Source organism: Cicer arietinum, chromosome 6 (assembly GCF_000331145.2).
Source record: "Cicer arietinum cultivar CDC Frontier isolate Library 1 chromosome 6, Cicar.CDCFrontier_v2.0, whole genome shotgun sequence".
NCBI classification, from domain to species: Eukaryota; Viridiplantae; Streptophyta; class Magnoliopsida; order Fabales; family Fabaceae; genus Cicer; species Cicer arietinum.
Window position 1 is genome coordinate 55,529,205 of NC_021165.2, and position 14,726 is coordinate 55,543,930.

The 14,726-nt window shown below is 27.5% G+C and overlaps 2 protein-coding genes across 5 annotated transcripts in view; one reads left to right on the forward strand and one right to left on the reverse strand.

Moving 5' to 3' along the window:
- Positions 1 to 7,868: 7,868 nt before the first annotated feature.
- LOC101502430 ((1S)-1,7-diacetoxy-luvungin A aldo-keto reductase) lies at positions 7,869 to 10,444 on the forward strand. The gene is made up of 5 exons (XM_004514448.3): positions 7,869 to 8,080; positions 8,474 to 8,649; positions 8,898 to 9,141; positions 9,236 to 9,415; positions 10,070 to 10,444. Exons 1-5 carry the CDS (start codon positions 7,961 to 7,963, stop codon positions 10,295 to 10,297), a joined length of 948 nt encoding a protein of 315 aa, XP_004514505.1. The 5' UTR covers positions 7,869 to 7,960; the 3' UTR covers positions 10,298 to 10,444.
- A 1,646-nt stretch (positions 10,445 to 12,090) lies between these two features.
- LOC101502734 (P-loop NTPase domain-containing protein LPA1 homolog 1) overlaps positions 12,091 to 14,726 on the reverse strand; it is a 10,321-nt gene continuing 7,685 nt past the window's right edge. For 2 of the 4 annotated variants that reach the window (XM_004514449.4, XM_073370426.1), the window contains exons 13-16: positions 14,604 to 14,669; positions 14,219 to 14,293; positions 13,324 to 13,413; positions 12,091 to 12,285 (exon numbers count right to left, since the gene is read on the reverse strand). In XM_004514449.4, coding sequence (XP_004514506.1) covers positions 13,351 to 13,413; positions 14,219 to 14,293; positions 14,604 to 14,669 — 204 coding nt within the window. In that variant the 3' untranslated portion in view covers positions 12,091 to 12,285; positions 13,324 to 13,350. Of the gene's footprint in view, positions 12,286 to 13,323; positions 13,414 to 14,218; positions 14,294 to 14,602; positions 14,670 to 14,726 lie in introns of those variants that run through there. The other 2 variants (XR_003470405.2, XR_012163733.1) reach the window with 1 other exon arrangement.

The window sequence follows — 14,726 nt, forward strand, 5'->3', positions numbered from 1 at the left end:
ACATCGATAATTAGTACTGGCATGTGATAGACGGTACATTTATGATTTACGCCCCTCGAGGAAGGTTTTGTTTTGGAAATTCCGGAATAATGCGCATTGGCATATACGCATTGCATTAAGGTGTTTGGCACATGAGTCATGTTTGTTATAATATGATGATTTTATCTACATATTATGTTGTTGTTTGTTATTATGCCGTAATTACTAAGTGTTATTGATTGTCTTTATATCATAAGTGTTAAATGATTCAAAACCATTTCAAAACTGAAAACCTGCACTATTTTGCAATTGTATTCGGCTACAGCTCGTGTGTAGCCGAATACACATCTATAACATTCAGTTTTTATTTGAAATTTCAACATCGTATTGGAATACCAAACCTTGTATTCGGATATAACTAAGTGATTTTTTTCCACTGACTTAACTTTGTATTCGGCTTCACCAGGTTGTAGTTGAATACAAATGTGCAGTTTTTGCCAATAACTTAGCACTTGTATTCAGCTACGATATGTTGTATTCGAATACGACAGTGTATTTTGACAAACACTTTATTTTTCCAACATTGTTTATGCATTTTTTATATATGAAAATCCTTTGTATGAGTATGTTAAGATGAAAGGTTCTCATGAGCATTTAAAACATAAGTTTTTCGCTAAATGTTATTTGTTAATTTCGGTTGGTGACCCTTTACATTATTGTGCAAATTGGATTTTGTCCTCAGATGATACCCGAGTTTGTTCCACCGACTGTTACCTTGACGACGGAAACGTCGTTAGACTTCGCTGACCGAGACTCGCCGACTGTTGGGTATACGACCACATCTCAAGCAGGGCTACTTATACGGGGAGAGTAATGAGGACAAGTAGGAGAGCTGGAAGAGTATACCTCGTCGAGATCACTCGCGAGAGAATCGACTATCCGGTACCTTTAGGATTGATGCTCGGAATGAGTGGAGCATGGGAAGATGTAGAGGATTCCTCAGTTAGAGTTGAGGCGGAGGCCACTGTAGGAGCTGGAGATACAGTGGTTGGGCTGGGGACTGGCGGAAAGGATAAGGGGTCGATGCCAGTAGAAAGAGATATTGCAGGACCTTCTAGGCGGGTCGAGTTAGAGCTTCCACTTTCGATGAATGATCCCCTACCGACTGTCACTGAAGTAGTGGACTATTTTGACATTTCAGTGCTGCTGAAGCCGCCTATCTTGTGGGTGGATCTGACTTCTAAGGAGAGCCATCCTTCTATGGATGTTGATGAGAATGAGGTTACTTCAAAGAGAGATAATGCGTCATATGGGATTTGTACAGTGTGTGGAGGTCACCCTTGTTATTGTAGTTGCTAGTGGATGATCAGATTAGTTTTTGTTGTATAGGAACTTAGTATTTTTCTTTTGGTGGTTGTACTTATTTTGTGTTGAGATGATTGTATCTATAACATATATTTACAATTGACTTTTGTTTGGTGAGTCCATGTTCCATTTTTTGATGTGACCATGGGGGATAGCATTTTTTGAGCAGTACTTTTGTGCAGGTGTCTGCCGAGAATACCCCAGGGGTATGAGCGATGTCTAATAGGTCTCATAGATCCGATGTATTTTCTATTTGTATACTTTGAATTATCATCCCAAAAACTATTTTAGCTGATTTATATATATAATGTAATTATTTATGATTCTTGCCGTTTTGTGTTACGACATAATATTTTATTAAATTGTTTTAAAAAAAAATGCACTCGCACTATTAAAAATCGAGGTGTTTCATTGGTCCCCCTCCATTTTTTATGATTGCATGCTCAATTATGGCATGACAGTGATGTATACATCATAATTGAATTCATGTCACTAATTAATATTCTTTTTCTTATTTTTTATTCGACAATGCTTCATGATTCGCCTTTGTTAGTGACAATGTTAGCCAAGATTTATGAAGAAAATAATAAGAACTTTGAACTCGATTGTATTTTATCCAATTCAATTGTGAAACATTAATGAGCATACCACATTATAAAAACGGAAGAAAACCAATCAAATCCCACAAATTGTAAAATAGATGGATTAAAAATCCAATTTTAAAAATAAAAAAATTAAAAATTAATTTTGAATAATATAAGAGACTAAAAGTACTTATAAGTCTTTTATTTATATATAATAAAAATTTATATTTTAATAAATTATAATACGTAAAAAAATTTATACTGATAGTGGATACATAGCGTATACAAATTAAATTAATTCTTTTTTTATAATGAACAAAAATATCAATATATAAAAAAATTGAAATATAGAAAGATTGCTTATACTCAATCGGCTAGCTGTTGAAGATGATCCTCCATATCGATAAATGATTTACATTATCAAGCAAATAAAATGAGGAATTTACAAATGGATATGACAAGTAAATTGGACATCTTCATATCATATGTATACCCTAACACACTACAAACGAGGAGATAATATCTAATTCACATGGCATGAATCATGAAAATTCCATGGTGTATTGTGACGGTGCCACCGACTCAAGTACATTTCTAACGTACAGAGTTATCATTCTCTTAAATCATTAAATTATTACATCAATTACTATTTGCACAACAACAATACTATAAAAGATAAATTAAACGGATCTCACGTAATCGGTTATGAGTATACACAAAATCTTAATTTTTTAAGCGTACTAAAATATTTTTTTATAGTATAAAAAAATTAATATGATAAAAAAAAAAATATAGTATGAAAATTATATAGTAAAACAAGATATCAAAACTTAAGTAGTTTAAACTTTTTTTAAAAAAAACTTTAGGCTAAAATTCTAAATTATTTAGACCCTTATGAGTTATGGTCGAATATGTATAAAAAATATGAGTTTTTATTTACTAAAGTTATATCTTTAAAAAATAAAAATACAAATAAAATTGCTTTTTCCAATTCTCCTACTCTAGTTATGCATTGGTGTTATAAAGAAGAATAAAAGTATCATAATTTTTCATAAGAACATCATTTATAAATAATTATTTGTCTTTACTTTCGTCTTAAAAAATTTATCTTTTTTTGAGATGATTGATAAATAGATTTTATCATGCAAAGTGACGTTGATTGTATAAAACATAACAAAATTGATTATTATTATTATTATGTTAGTTATAAGATCAATGATAAATTAATTTATATCATATCAAAAATAATAAAATTCATTATAGTTATATGACTTATAAAAAAATAAAGAACTTATATATAAAAAATAAAAAATAGACACCAAAATTAAATTTATACACAAAACACCTAAATTCTTAATTACGGTCCTTGTCTCACGTGTTTACAACACTTATTTATATTCTTTTAACGTTAATTTATAATAAACACTCCGTCTAAACCAACACTTTTAAAAAATATATTAAATGAGACTTATTAATAATATTACTATTAAATTAAAGAAATATATATATACGACATATATTGTATCATTTAGGACTTTTTTTTCTTTCTATTTTTAACAATAGAACTTACATGTGATAGGGGAGAGATACAATGCTTATACAAGCATTGATCTCAATTAAACACTTCTCTTTTTCCTTCAATAAAAGAAGCTACTGATTTGTAATGTCTATTAATTAAAGTGACTCTCATCGGAGATACTCTTAGTTAAACAACTCATAAGAGAAAGAAAAAATAACTTATTAAATGTGTTTTTTGTTTATGGAATTATATTTGGTGATTTAACGTGATAACAACAATTCATTGGGGTTAAATTCCTTATGAAATTGCAAGTTCTATTAAGATTTATGTGTAATAAAATTTATCGTTCGATTCTTTATAAAAAATAAAATCATCGTTTGATGAAAACAGTACCTAAATGTTCATAACTATTTACTTCAAATTTTTCTGAAAGATTAGTCATTATAATTGCACGTAGAAAATGTTCATAATAAAAATAAAGTAAAGTGAAATCTAAATTTAATTGAAACTTTACTTTTCATTTTGAAAAAACTATTAACTTTTTAGTCTCCATTTTTTTATGTGTTTATTATTTTTAGTATTAAATAAGTTTCTAATATTAATATAATTTTAAATTTTTGTTTTTAATTTAGATAAAAAATCAAATTTTTAGTCTTATAAAATTATCATGCAACCAATTTTTGTCTCTAATAAAATGTTACCAAATATTTTTAAATGAGTTTTTTGCAATTATAGTTACAATATTAATAAAAATTCTTTTACAAAAATAAAAATTTAAAGTTTTATAAAAATTAAAAACTTATTTAACTACTATTTTATATTAATATATTTCTATATAGAACTAAAGTTATTTAAATATAAGGAACCTTCTCTCTTTAAAGTTAATAAAAAATGAATCAAACTATAGAAAGACAAATGAATGTGTTGATCTTAGAAGGGTGTCACTTGGCGTAGAGTTTTATGTAGCCACCACAGACCACACAGCTCATACCAGCAAGTCATGGCCATCCAAAGAGATTTTAATTTGCCACCCATGGAAGGTGATCTATTTATGTTAGATTTAATTTGATATATCATTACTCTATGTTGACTCACATAAATCATTATTAAAAAGGTTGACTAAGGAGAAAATAAAATTTGAATACTTACTAAAAACATAAGAGGGTCTATTCTACATGCCTTAGAGATTCATAGAACAACAAAATCTTTGGTCTCACATGACATGATTTTATAACTATAAATTGTTATGTGGCGGTGTAATTAATATATATTGAATGTCTTCCATGTCAACGTGGCTATGAAAAATTGAACTATACAGGTATTTATATTTGACAAGGCAATTCAAGAGAGGATGTAGGAATAAAGTTTTGGATTTAATTAGTATTTTTTATATTCATTTGATTAGTATGTTTCAAGTAAAAAAATCTTTAATATAAATTATTATGTAAGTGTTTAATTAGTCTTAAAATGCTCTCTACTTTAAGTTAGACCTACTAATTATTTTTTATAGACTTAATTTTTTGTTAGCCAACCTAATTTATATTAACTTTTTTAATATATAAGTGACTTTAAAAAAAAATTTAAATAAGTGCATTTGACTTAATTTTAGATAAATTCACTAACACTAATATGTTAATAAGATTAAATTCTAATATTATAGTTTAGAGAATATAATTTCATATATACACAATTTAAAATTTATTTTATAATAATATTAATATATACTTTTAAATATGTCAATGGTGAGATGTAAGTCAATATATTTAAATTAGATAAAATGGTAGATAATAAATTATTGTTGGTCGGTTAAATCTTTTTCCACCTTTAATTTTTTTTCCTTTCTAGAGATTCAATACTATGGCTAACTTGAAATCCTTATTTAAGCTTTTCTTTTATATTAATTTTAAGTATATTTGAGATAGTCGTGGTAAGCAACAGAAACGTATAATATACTTCTATAATCAAACAAAGTCAACTTTAGAGATAATATATACAACAACAAAAAAAGTTATAGGTACAACACGTCAAAGAAAACTCGTACTTTGTATTAATTATTTTTCTGTTTTGACTTTATTAATTGAATAATGTATTAATTAGTATATACTATGCCTTGACATTTTTCATGTCAAAAAGTAGTTAATTTCATAATAAATGCGTATTGGTTGCCCACAAAACCATAGAAAACTTTAAGTTTCATGCACCTATACAAGCTTGAAATTGTATTTATATATAAATATATAAATGGTTTTATAAATTATCTCAAATATAAGCTGGACTTTGGCCCTTCCCATGAAAATCAAATGGTTGAAGTCTATATTTTGATATTATTATATACTATGGTGTTGACATCATGAGAGAGACTAATATTCAATAGAAAAAATATTTGGTGTATACTTCATATAAACTTTGAAATAAATAAAGATAAAAAATAATAATGTAATAGAAATAAAATAAGGTGAATGAGTGTATAAAAATTTGTAGTAGAAATATGCTAATTTTGTACTCAATAATACTATGTTATTGAAGAGATTTAGATAAGATAAGTTTTTCTAAGCCTCAATCTTATCTACTAATTTGAAAAAATTAAATCTGAATTTGGTCTATTATTTTTTTTATTGATTTATTTTTAAGGTATGACCTCAGATTCTTTAAAGTTTGATAAAGTCTGAAAATCTATTCAAAAACTTAATTTTACTATTTTCTTTTTAAGAAAATTTATCCCTCGTGAGTGGTGTAGGTTTTTGTAAATATACTAACAAGTTAGTATTTAATGAGTTTAAGTTGTCATTGGCAAATGTCGATATTGTTAGATTGGACGTCTTGTACTGTGCTTGAACTCATGACTTCGCAGTTGTATGAATTAATTATGATGGTATTTACAATTTTTTCTAACACAAAAAAAATGAGTTTAAATTATATTTTGATATTTAACCTGATCTTTTAGATAAACTAACATTATATAACATCTCATTTAAATTCTATTTTACAATAATAATTTAAATATGTCAAAATTCACTTAGGTAAGTAAGTTTAAATTATAGAAAATGTTAACAAACATTTAACACAATAAAAAATTTAATATAATTATATTTTCGATTTTATGTGTTGTTGTGGTGTTTAATTGGTTCAAATTGACAAATCAACTTCGATCCAATACATATTCAAATAATGATTTTGACGCCATCAACATTATAAATTCAAATGTACGAGTATTTTAGACATGTCAAATTTATAGATATTTTTTTATTTTATATTTTTAATTAACTTAGATGTTGTGCGTTTGTTTGTAAATTTATCTTCTTCGATTTAAGAGACTTTAAATTATATTGTTTTTGATCAATATGATTTTTATCTATTTTAATGAATCAATATCATGTTTTAGTTAAAAATATATATTTATATTTAATAAGTAGCTAAGTCAACTCGGTATGTGTAAAAGACTTTTTTTAATGGTTGTATTACATTATTAGTTAAATAGGATTTAAAAAAAAAAAAGAATAAATCATGATATTTACAACAGTGTGGTCTGATGTAGGTTATGCTACAAGACTCTGTCAATTTATCTAGTCTGTTCTCATTTGTAACTATATAGTGATGACTTCATGTGTAATGCCCCTTATTTGAGTTAACAAGTAAAATGGTAATTACAAGTGTGGTGGAATTAATCCTTAAATTTTACAAATTGATAAATACATATCGTAAAATAATAATCAAAATAATTCGTAGTTAAATTTTTATTGTTAAAAATTATAATGTGGCATATTAATTGGATATTTGACTCTTCCACGTTAATTTTATATCAATGTCATCACAACTCAAACAAATTTTCTTAGAAAATTAAATTTTTCAAATACTAATTTGTCTATAATTAGTCAATGCACAATTACAATTACTCACAAATTTATTTCTGAGACAACTAAATTTCATCGACAAATTTGTCCCTAAGAAGATGATGTTGATGTTGGATTAACGTGAATAAGCCACGTATTAAATTATAATGTCATACTAAAATATCTAACGACAAAAGTTTACACAAAAACTATTTTGATTAATATTCTACAATGTCAGAGATGTATTTATCAATTCACAAAATTTATAAACTAATTTGACCATTGGATATAATTTCAGAGACCAGTTTGCATATTCCCTCTCCATCAATTCTATGTTTTTGGATGACGTGGAATATTGGGGCATTTCTAATAAAATCCCTAGAGACATGGAAGATCCCATGCTTTGATTTGCATCTCAATTATTGATTTTAATTCTCCCACGTATGTTATCTCTTCCACAATCAAATACAATATATATTAATTAGACATTATTCTTGAAGAAAAAAACTAACTAGTTAATATACATTGATTTTATAGAATCTATATATAGCCAAAGCTAGAGACATATTAGCATTGCAACCAAAACTAGAAAGGTGAGAGTAAAATAAAGCCTAGAAACGCACTCTTTTCCAAAGAAAGAAAAAGCCTTCAAACACATTTTGAACATAAAAAGGAAACAAAAAATGAGGTGCAACCATGTACGATTGAACTGTGGCATTACAATGCCTCTCATTGGATTTGGCACTTATTCCTTCCCAAATGACAAGAAGACAACTGAAATTGCAGTCCACAATGCCCTTGAGGTATTAATAATTTTACTCCATACATGTTTTTAGATTCTCTATTTACACATTTTGAACAATGTGACTTTTGCTCGTTAAATGAAAATTAAAGTCATTTGTATCGTAAGTTTAGTTCAATTGGTAACTGCAAGGATATTAATATACACAAATTTAGATTTGAATTCAAGATTCTTCACTTCTTCATTGAAAATGTGTGAGACTAACAATGAAATTCACACACATAAATATAGACAAGTGAGAGATTGCAGGTTCAAACCTGCACCCCAACATATCGATTGTTTTTGCTTACCATCTGAATTACACTTATAGAATTCATGCTCTTTTTTCTTTCTGCTTAGTATAAGGCATAATTTTCCTTATTATGTAACACAATGTATATATATATATATGTAGGTGGGTTATAGGCATTTTGATACAGCAAAAATTTATGGTTCTGAGCCAGCATTAGGAAAAGCCTTAAATGAGGCAATCTACATGGGAGAAGTAGGGAGGGAAGAAATTTTCTTGACATCCAAATTGTGGGGGAGTGATCACCATGATCCTGTTTCTGCATTGAAACGAACTCTAGAGTAAGTAACTATAATCTAAACAAAATGTGAAATACATATGTTGGCTTAATTACAACTAGGTAGAAAAAAAATAAACTTTTTTTATTCTAAAATAATTGAAAGTACGTCACTAAAAAATGACATAAAATTACTACAATATTGTTGGCTATTGTATCATTGTGTAACATAATTTTCTTAAAAATTTAGTGTTATTGGAAATATAATATTGATCTTGTTCTTTTTTTTTAAAAAAAAAAATGCTAAAACAGGAATTTGGGCATGGAATATCTGGATATGTACTTAGTACACTGGCCAGTAAAGTTAAAACCATGGGTTAATTACCCTGTTCCTAGTGAATATGACTTTGAAAAATTGGATCTTGAGACAACATGGGCAGGGATGGAGAAATGTGTTGAAATGGGGTTGTGTAGGTGCATTGGAGTTAGTAATTTTTCTAGCAACAAGATTGAGTGGTTATCAGATTTTGCTTCTACACCCCCAGCTGTTAATCAGGTAATTAATTACTTGTACTATTTATTTTTGACATTATAATAATTTAATTCAACAAATTATCATTAATATATAAAATCTTGGTATCTATACTTAGGTGGAAATGCATCCAATGTGGAGGCAAAGAAAGCTCAGAAAGACATGTGGGGACCACAAGATCCATGTAAGTGCCTATTCACCACTTGGTGGACCAGGGAATGCATGGGGATCTACAGCTGTTGTTAATCATCCAATCATTCAATCAATTGCTCTTAAGCACAAAGCAACTCCAGCACAGGTAATTAAAATTGCATCAGATTAACAAATGTCTTAAGATCTTCTTAGAAAATAAAAAATTGAAAGTTTATATTGAAAAAAATAAAATTTAAGTTTTTAAAAAAAATTATATTTAATTTGTTAACATTTGTCTTTAAGACAATTGTTAATATTTTTAATTAAAATTTAAGTTCAAAGCACTCATTCTATACATAACAATTATTACATTTGTATAAATAATTTATCCTTAAACGACTGTTTTTTATTTTCTAATTTAATTTAAAAAAAATTTAATTGTATTCTCTAATTGATATTATGTGTATTATTCTCCATTTATGTTTTTCTCATTTTATATTTATGGTAAAGGGAATAAACTAATAGTAAAAAGAATAATTTGATAAAATTATTATTCTCTTTTGTATTTTTTTTTTTAATCTAAGTAAAATTGTCAAATACAAGGATTATTTTGGGACAGAGAAAATATTATTTAAGAGATTAACAATAAATAAATAAATAAAATTTTATATGATGTCAAATTGTATATATTATTATTTTCTAAAACATTTATACTAATACATATGCAGTAAAAAACAATTGAATTTGGATTTATTATTAGTACACTGAATTGTTCTATATATGTAATTTAACAAGCTGATTTTAACTATGATTTTTGAAGGTTGCGTTGAAATGGGGACTATCAAAGGGCTCAAGTGTGATTGTGAAAAGCTTCAATCAAGAAAGAATGGAGGACAATATGGGATCATTTGATATAAATTTGGATTATGAAGATATCTTGGAGATTGAGAAATTGGACAAAATGAAGATTATGAGAGGGGAATTTCTTGTTAATGAAACAACAAGTCCCTACAAAACAATTGAAGAACTTTGGGATGGTGAAATTTGAAGCTATAGTCAATGTTGTAATTCATTTGCTCTGAAAAAGAAAAAGGAAGAGAATTTAAAAGAAAAAGAAAAATAAAAATCTCAACTCAAAACCTTTTTTGTTTTTCTGTGACAAAGATTCTTCAATGCTCAAATGATTAGAATCTATGCGAAGATTGATTGTTTAGAATAATAAAAATAAAAATAAAATAATAATAATAATAATAATAATAATAATAATAAAATAAAAATAAAATAAAAATAAAATAAAAAAAATAGAGCACTTATTGTGTGAAGCCATTAAACCTCCTATCTATCTTATTATTATTGTAACTATCACTAGTTGAAAAATATGAATGCAAGATAGATTTCTAGATCTCTATTTAACAATCAATTCAAAAAATTATATTTTTTGAAATTAAATGGAATTTTTAGATTAATTAATTTTAACTAATATAAATAATTTTGTTAGATTGGTTACAACTGAAATCAAATTAAAAACTTGAAAAAAATATTGATTTATTATGTTTTCTATTAGATTGTATGCTTTTTGAAACAATGAAACAACAATATTTTTAGGTCAATTATCTTTGTAGCCGATTTAAAAATCTATAAGTTTCTTTAATTGGATTCTTTAAAAAATGTTAGATTCAAGCCACAAAAACTTCAACTTTTAAAGAAAGTTGTGTCTATTGCAATCATAGCTACATAATTGACTCAATAACAAATGCATTAGCATTACCAATAAAATATCTACAAAACAACCAACAATTCGAGCTTATATAGTCTCTAAAAATACCACCACAAGAAGATCGAACAAAAACACTTTAAGAGACTTCGTCTATGTTACATCTAATCCAATCACAAGAAGGAATTTTCCAATCCACAAGAATGTGAAATAGAGCTTTTTGAGGATTACATTTAACTCTGAAAAATTTAAGGATTGAAAACACATTCACTGAGCTAAACGTATGAATAAAAGGGCAAGAAGCCAACAGAGAAGTGGTTGTGGTGATATGATGAAGGAGAAAATGTTTGGGAAAAATTTGTTATAAAATTCCATTTGATTCCTACTAAACTATATAGTACCGAAGAGGTTAATTATGCTAGCTGTGAGAACAAGATGCAATTAAGCACTACAATTGATGAGACATAAGTTTCCTCAACATTACCACAATGACAACAAATAGAGATATTAGTACAAACTCTCTTTTCAAATTGTCATCTGTAGACAAACGATCATGAACAAGTCTCCAAAACAAAAACAAAAAAAGACTTGGTTGGACGAACTGAAGGATTCCAAATAAATTTAGACCAAGACATGCATTGAGTTAGAGGCTTAATAAACACAAATGCTTTTTTTGATAAAAGCAAACGAAAGGATGAATTATCCTAAACAAGACAATCAACTCGATATAACCTATGGGCCAGTTCTTGCTAGGTAGCCCCATTTTTGCAACTCTAAATTCATCTCTACTCTTCCATTTTGAGAAAGGGTCTCTACATAACTAACCTAACAGAATATGCCTTTTGTAGCATAGAAGGACTTGAAGAAAAACTCATTTACTTTGTTTTCTGTTTTTTTGTTTAATTATTAAATCTCATTTGTTTTGTTAGTTTGATACAATCTCTTCCCCCATATAATACTTGTTAACAACACTTTTAACAAGTTTTTTTCAACACTTAGTAATTATAACTATATAATTTCATTTGTTAACAACATTTCAGCTATACATTTTAAGGATGATGATTACTTTTTTTCTTGAGGTATCTTGCCATCTGCAGTTTTTCTGTGGATAATAATTTCAAGAGGGATAAGCCATCAAAGATAAATTGCATAATAATTACACATTTACTTCAGTAAAAAAGTTGATAATTTAATAATTACAAGTTTTACAAGGGAATGCTGATTTCTTTGCACTGGGGCCTGGAAGAGACGGCGACTAGTTTCCCTTTTAATTTGATAATTTATTCTCCAGAGCATAATCCTCTTGCAATGTGAAGTTGAATCTAAAAAACATCAATGGATTATTAGCAAGGATGATGATGGACGAGACAATAATTCTCCATTATAGTTTAATTCAAAGGGAGGGGAGGGGGCTGTATGAAGTATTGATGGAGTAACTAGAATTTCATTGTTTTTGGGACAGGGAGTGGCAAAACTTGAAAATCACATAGATTCTACTAAAATCATATGAACCCATATGATTTTTGAGACTCAATTGAAAATTTCAATCAATCAAATGTTGGAAAATCGTGTATTAAAAAGTGTATTGCTAGCAACCCTAACATGAACCAAGAAATTTATGGCCCAAACAAAAACGGAACTATTAAGAATTTTAATAAAAATAATTATTTAACTATTAATTTATTAGTAGTAAAATACTTAGGGGGCTTAATTTTCTTCGTAATACAAAATCTTCCTAAATTTGGAGAACACAATATGTATTGGAGGATGACTTTGAAATTTTTTGAAAGGTTTAGATAAATTCTTCAAAACCATTTAATCTCTTTGCAATAATATCAAAATTAAAAATATATCAATCATATGCATCCCTTTTTCACTCTCTAAAAAATACTCAAATAAATTGAAAGATTTCTCTCTTTCCTCCTCCTCCCCTTTTCCCAAAACTCTCCCCTCCAAACTCCCAAATGGAACCTAAAGGTATTTTAAATTTTGTTTTAGAAAACACCAATTTTTTAATTGATAGAAAATCATTTTAATAGTAATTCTCAAATACCACATTTTCTGTATTATAATTGAAATTTTTTTAGTATTGATCAAAGAAATACCTACATTATTTACATCTTGCTTCTTGTTTTCAAATATTAGTACAGAACACCGTGAAAACAAAAAATACAACTATGAAAAAGGAAAACAAAATAAAAATAAGGTACTAGTTTTGAAATGATGATATAAACTATACAATGAAACTATTGAGTAATCATTGATCCTTTTGGTCAATGAAATGCAATGTCCAACAGATCCTTTTGACTTTAGAGACGACAGAAAACAGAAGTAAAACTGAATGGCTGCTAATTTCATACCTGTGAAAATTGGAATCATCACAAAAACTATGCTGCAGCTACTTGTGTAACATTTTCATGTGACCCTAATGAAGTACCTTGCTCAATGCACTGTAAGAAATTAAATTGAAAGTCATTTCCAAGAAAAGGAACAGTGGAGTGATTATATGATGTCCACAACATGCTTTCAGAAGCATGTCAAAAAATATCAGCCAATTTTGAGAGAGTAACAAATTTTAGAAAGTAAAAAAATAATACATATTTTCATTAGAAGAAGAATTAATTAAATTCAGGTCAGGTTTCGTTCATCATAGGCTACCATCATAAGATGAGAATGTCTAAGATTTCATTCTTCCAAAAATTTCCTTGAGATAGATGTAAAGAGATTTGAGATATCAAATTTATTACTAATAAAATTTGATTGTTTTTGTTGTGTTATGCTACTCCCTCTTTCTAAATGTCCATTGTTTAAGGTTTGTGCACAGGAATCGATTGACTGAAATAAATTTACCAAATTGTCTTTGTAATTTATTGGATTACATAAGATTAATAGATTAGTATTGGTGGTTTAAAATTGTGGAGGAGTATATAAAGTTATTTTTAAGGGTAAAAAAACTGAAAAAATAAATTGTCTTGAAAACACAAGAGACGATTTGAAATATTTTCATTTTTCTAAAACTACAGTCAATTTGAAAATAAAAGTAATATTTTTCTAAAATGATAGTTATTTATAAACGGATGGAATAGTTCTTTAACGTTTTGGTTAAGGATGATACTTATCCTCTAATTTATATGCACACCTTCCTAATCTTCCAATAAAATTTAGTTAGTCAAACATAAAGCAGTATTGACTAATACCAAAAGAAGTACCAAAAACCAAAGATAACATATATAATCAAATTTTTACAATCAATACCTGAAGAAGATAACCATGCAGCCAATCCAATGTTTGTGGAAATGTTGTTGCTGATACATTGACCACAGTCAACCCCTGTAGCATCATATGGTAAAAACTTAAGTAGGGTAAAAAATGTAGATGAACAAAAATTAACATCATAAATGTATTGGGGTGTATGTAATACTACAATCAGAAATAAGTATCCATGCCAACGGTTTCACATTCATCAATTAATTAATAAAAACAATCTACTGTGGATACAGAAAAAAGAAACTACAGAAAAGGTAGATATGAAACAATTTGAATTGAAAAATATCAGGGGGGTTATGTTGGTAATTATCGAAATAAACTATATAAAAAATGTAAGTAATCAATGTAATGCTATAATTTTTGGGACATATACCTGTGATGTGAAGGAGCACAGATAATCCTGTATGGTTTTCAAGTTGGCTATGAGCTTATCGTGATCCTGTAAATTGAACAACCAAAATGAGAAAACAGCTGAGACAACAAATCCCAACCAATG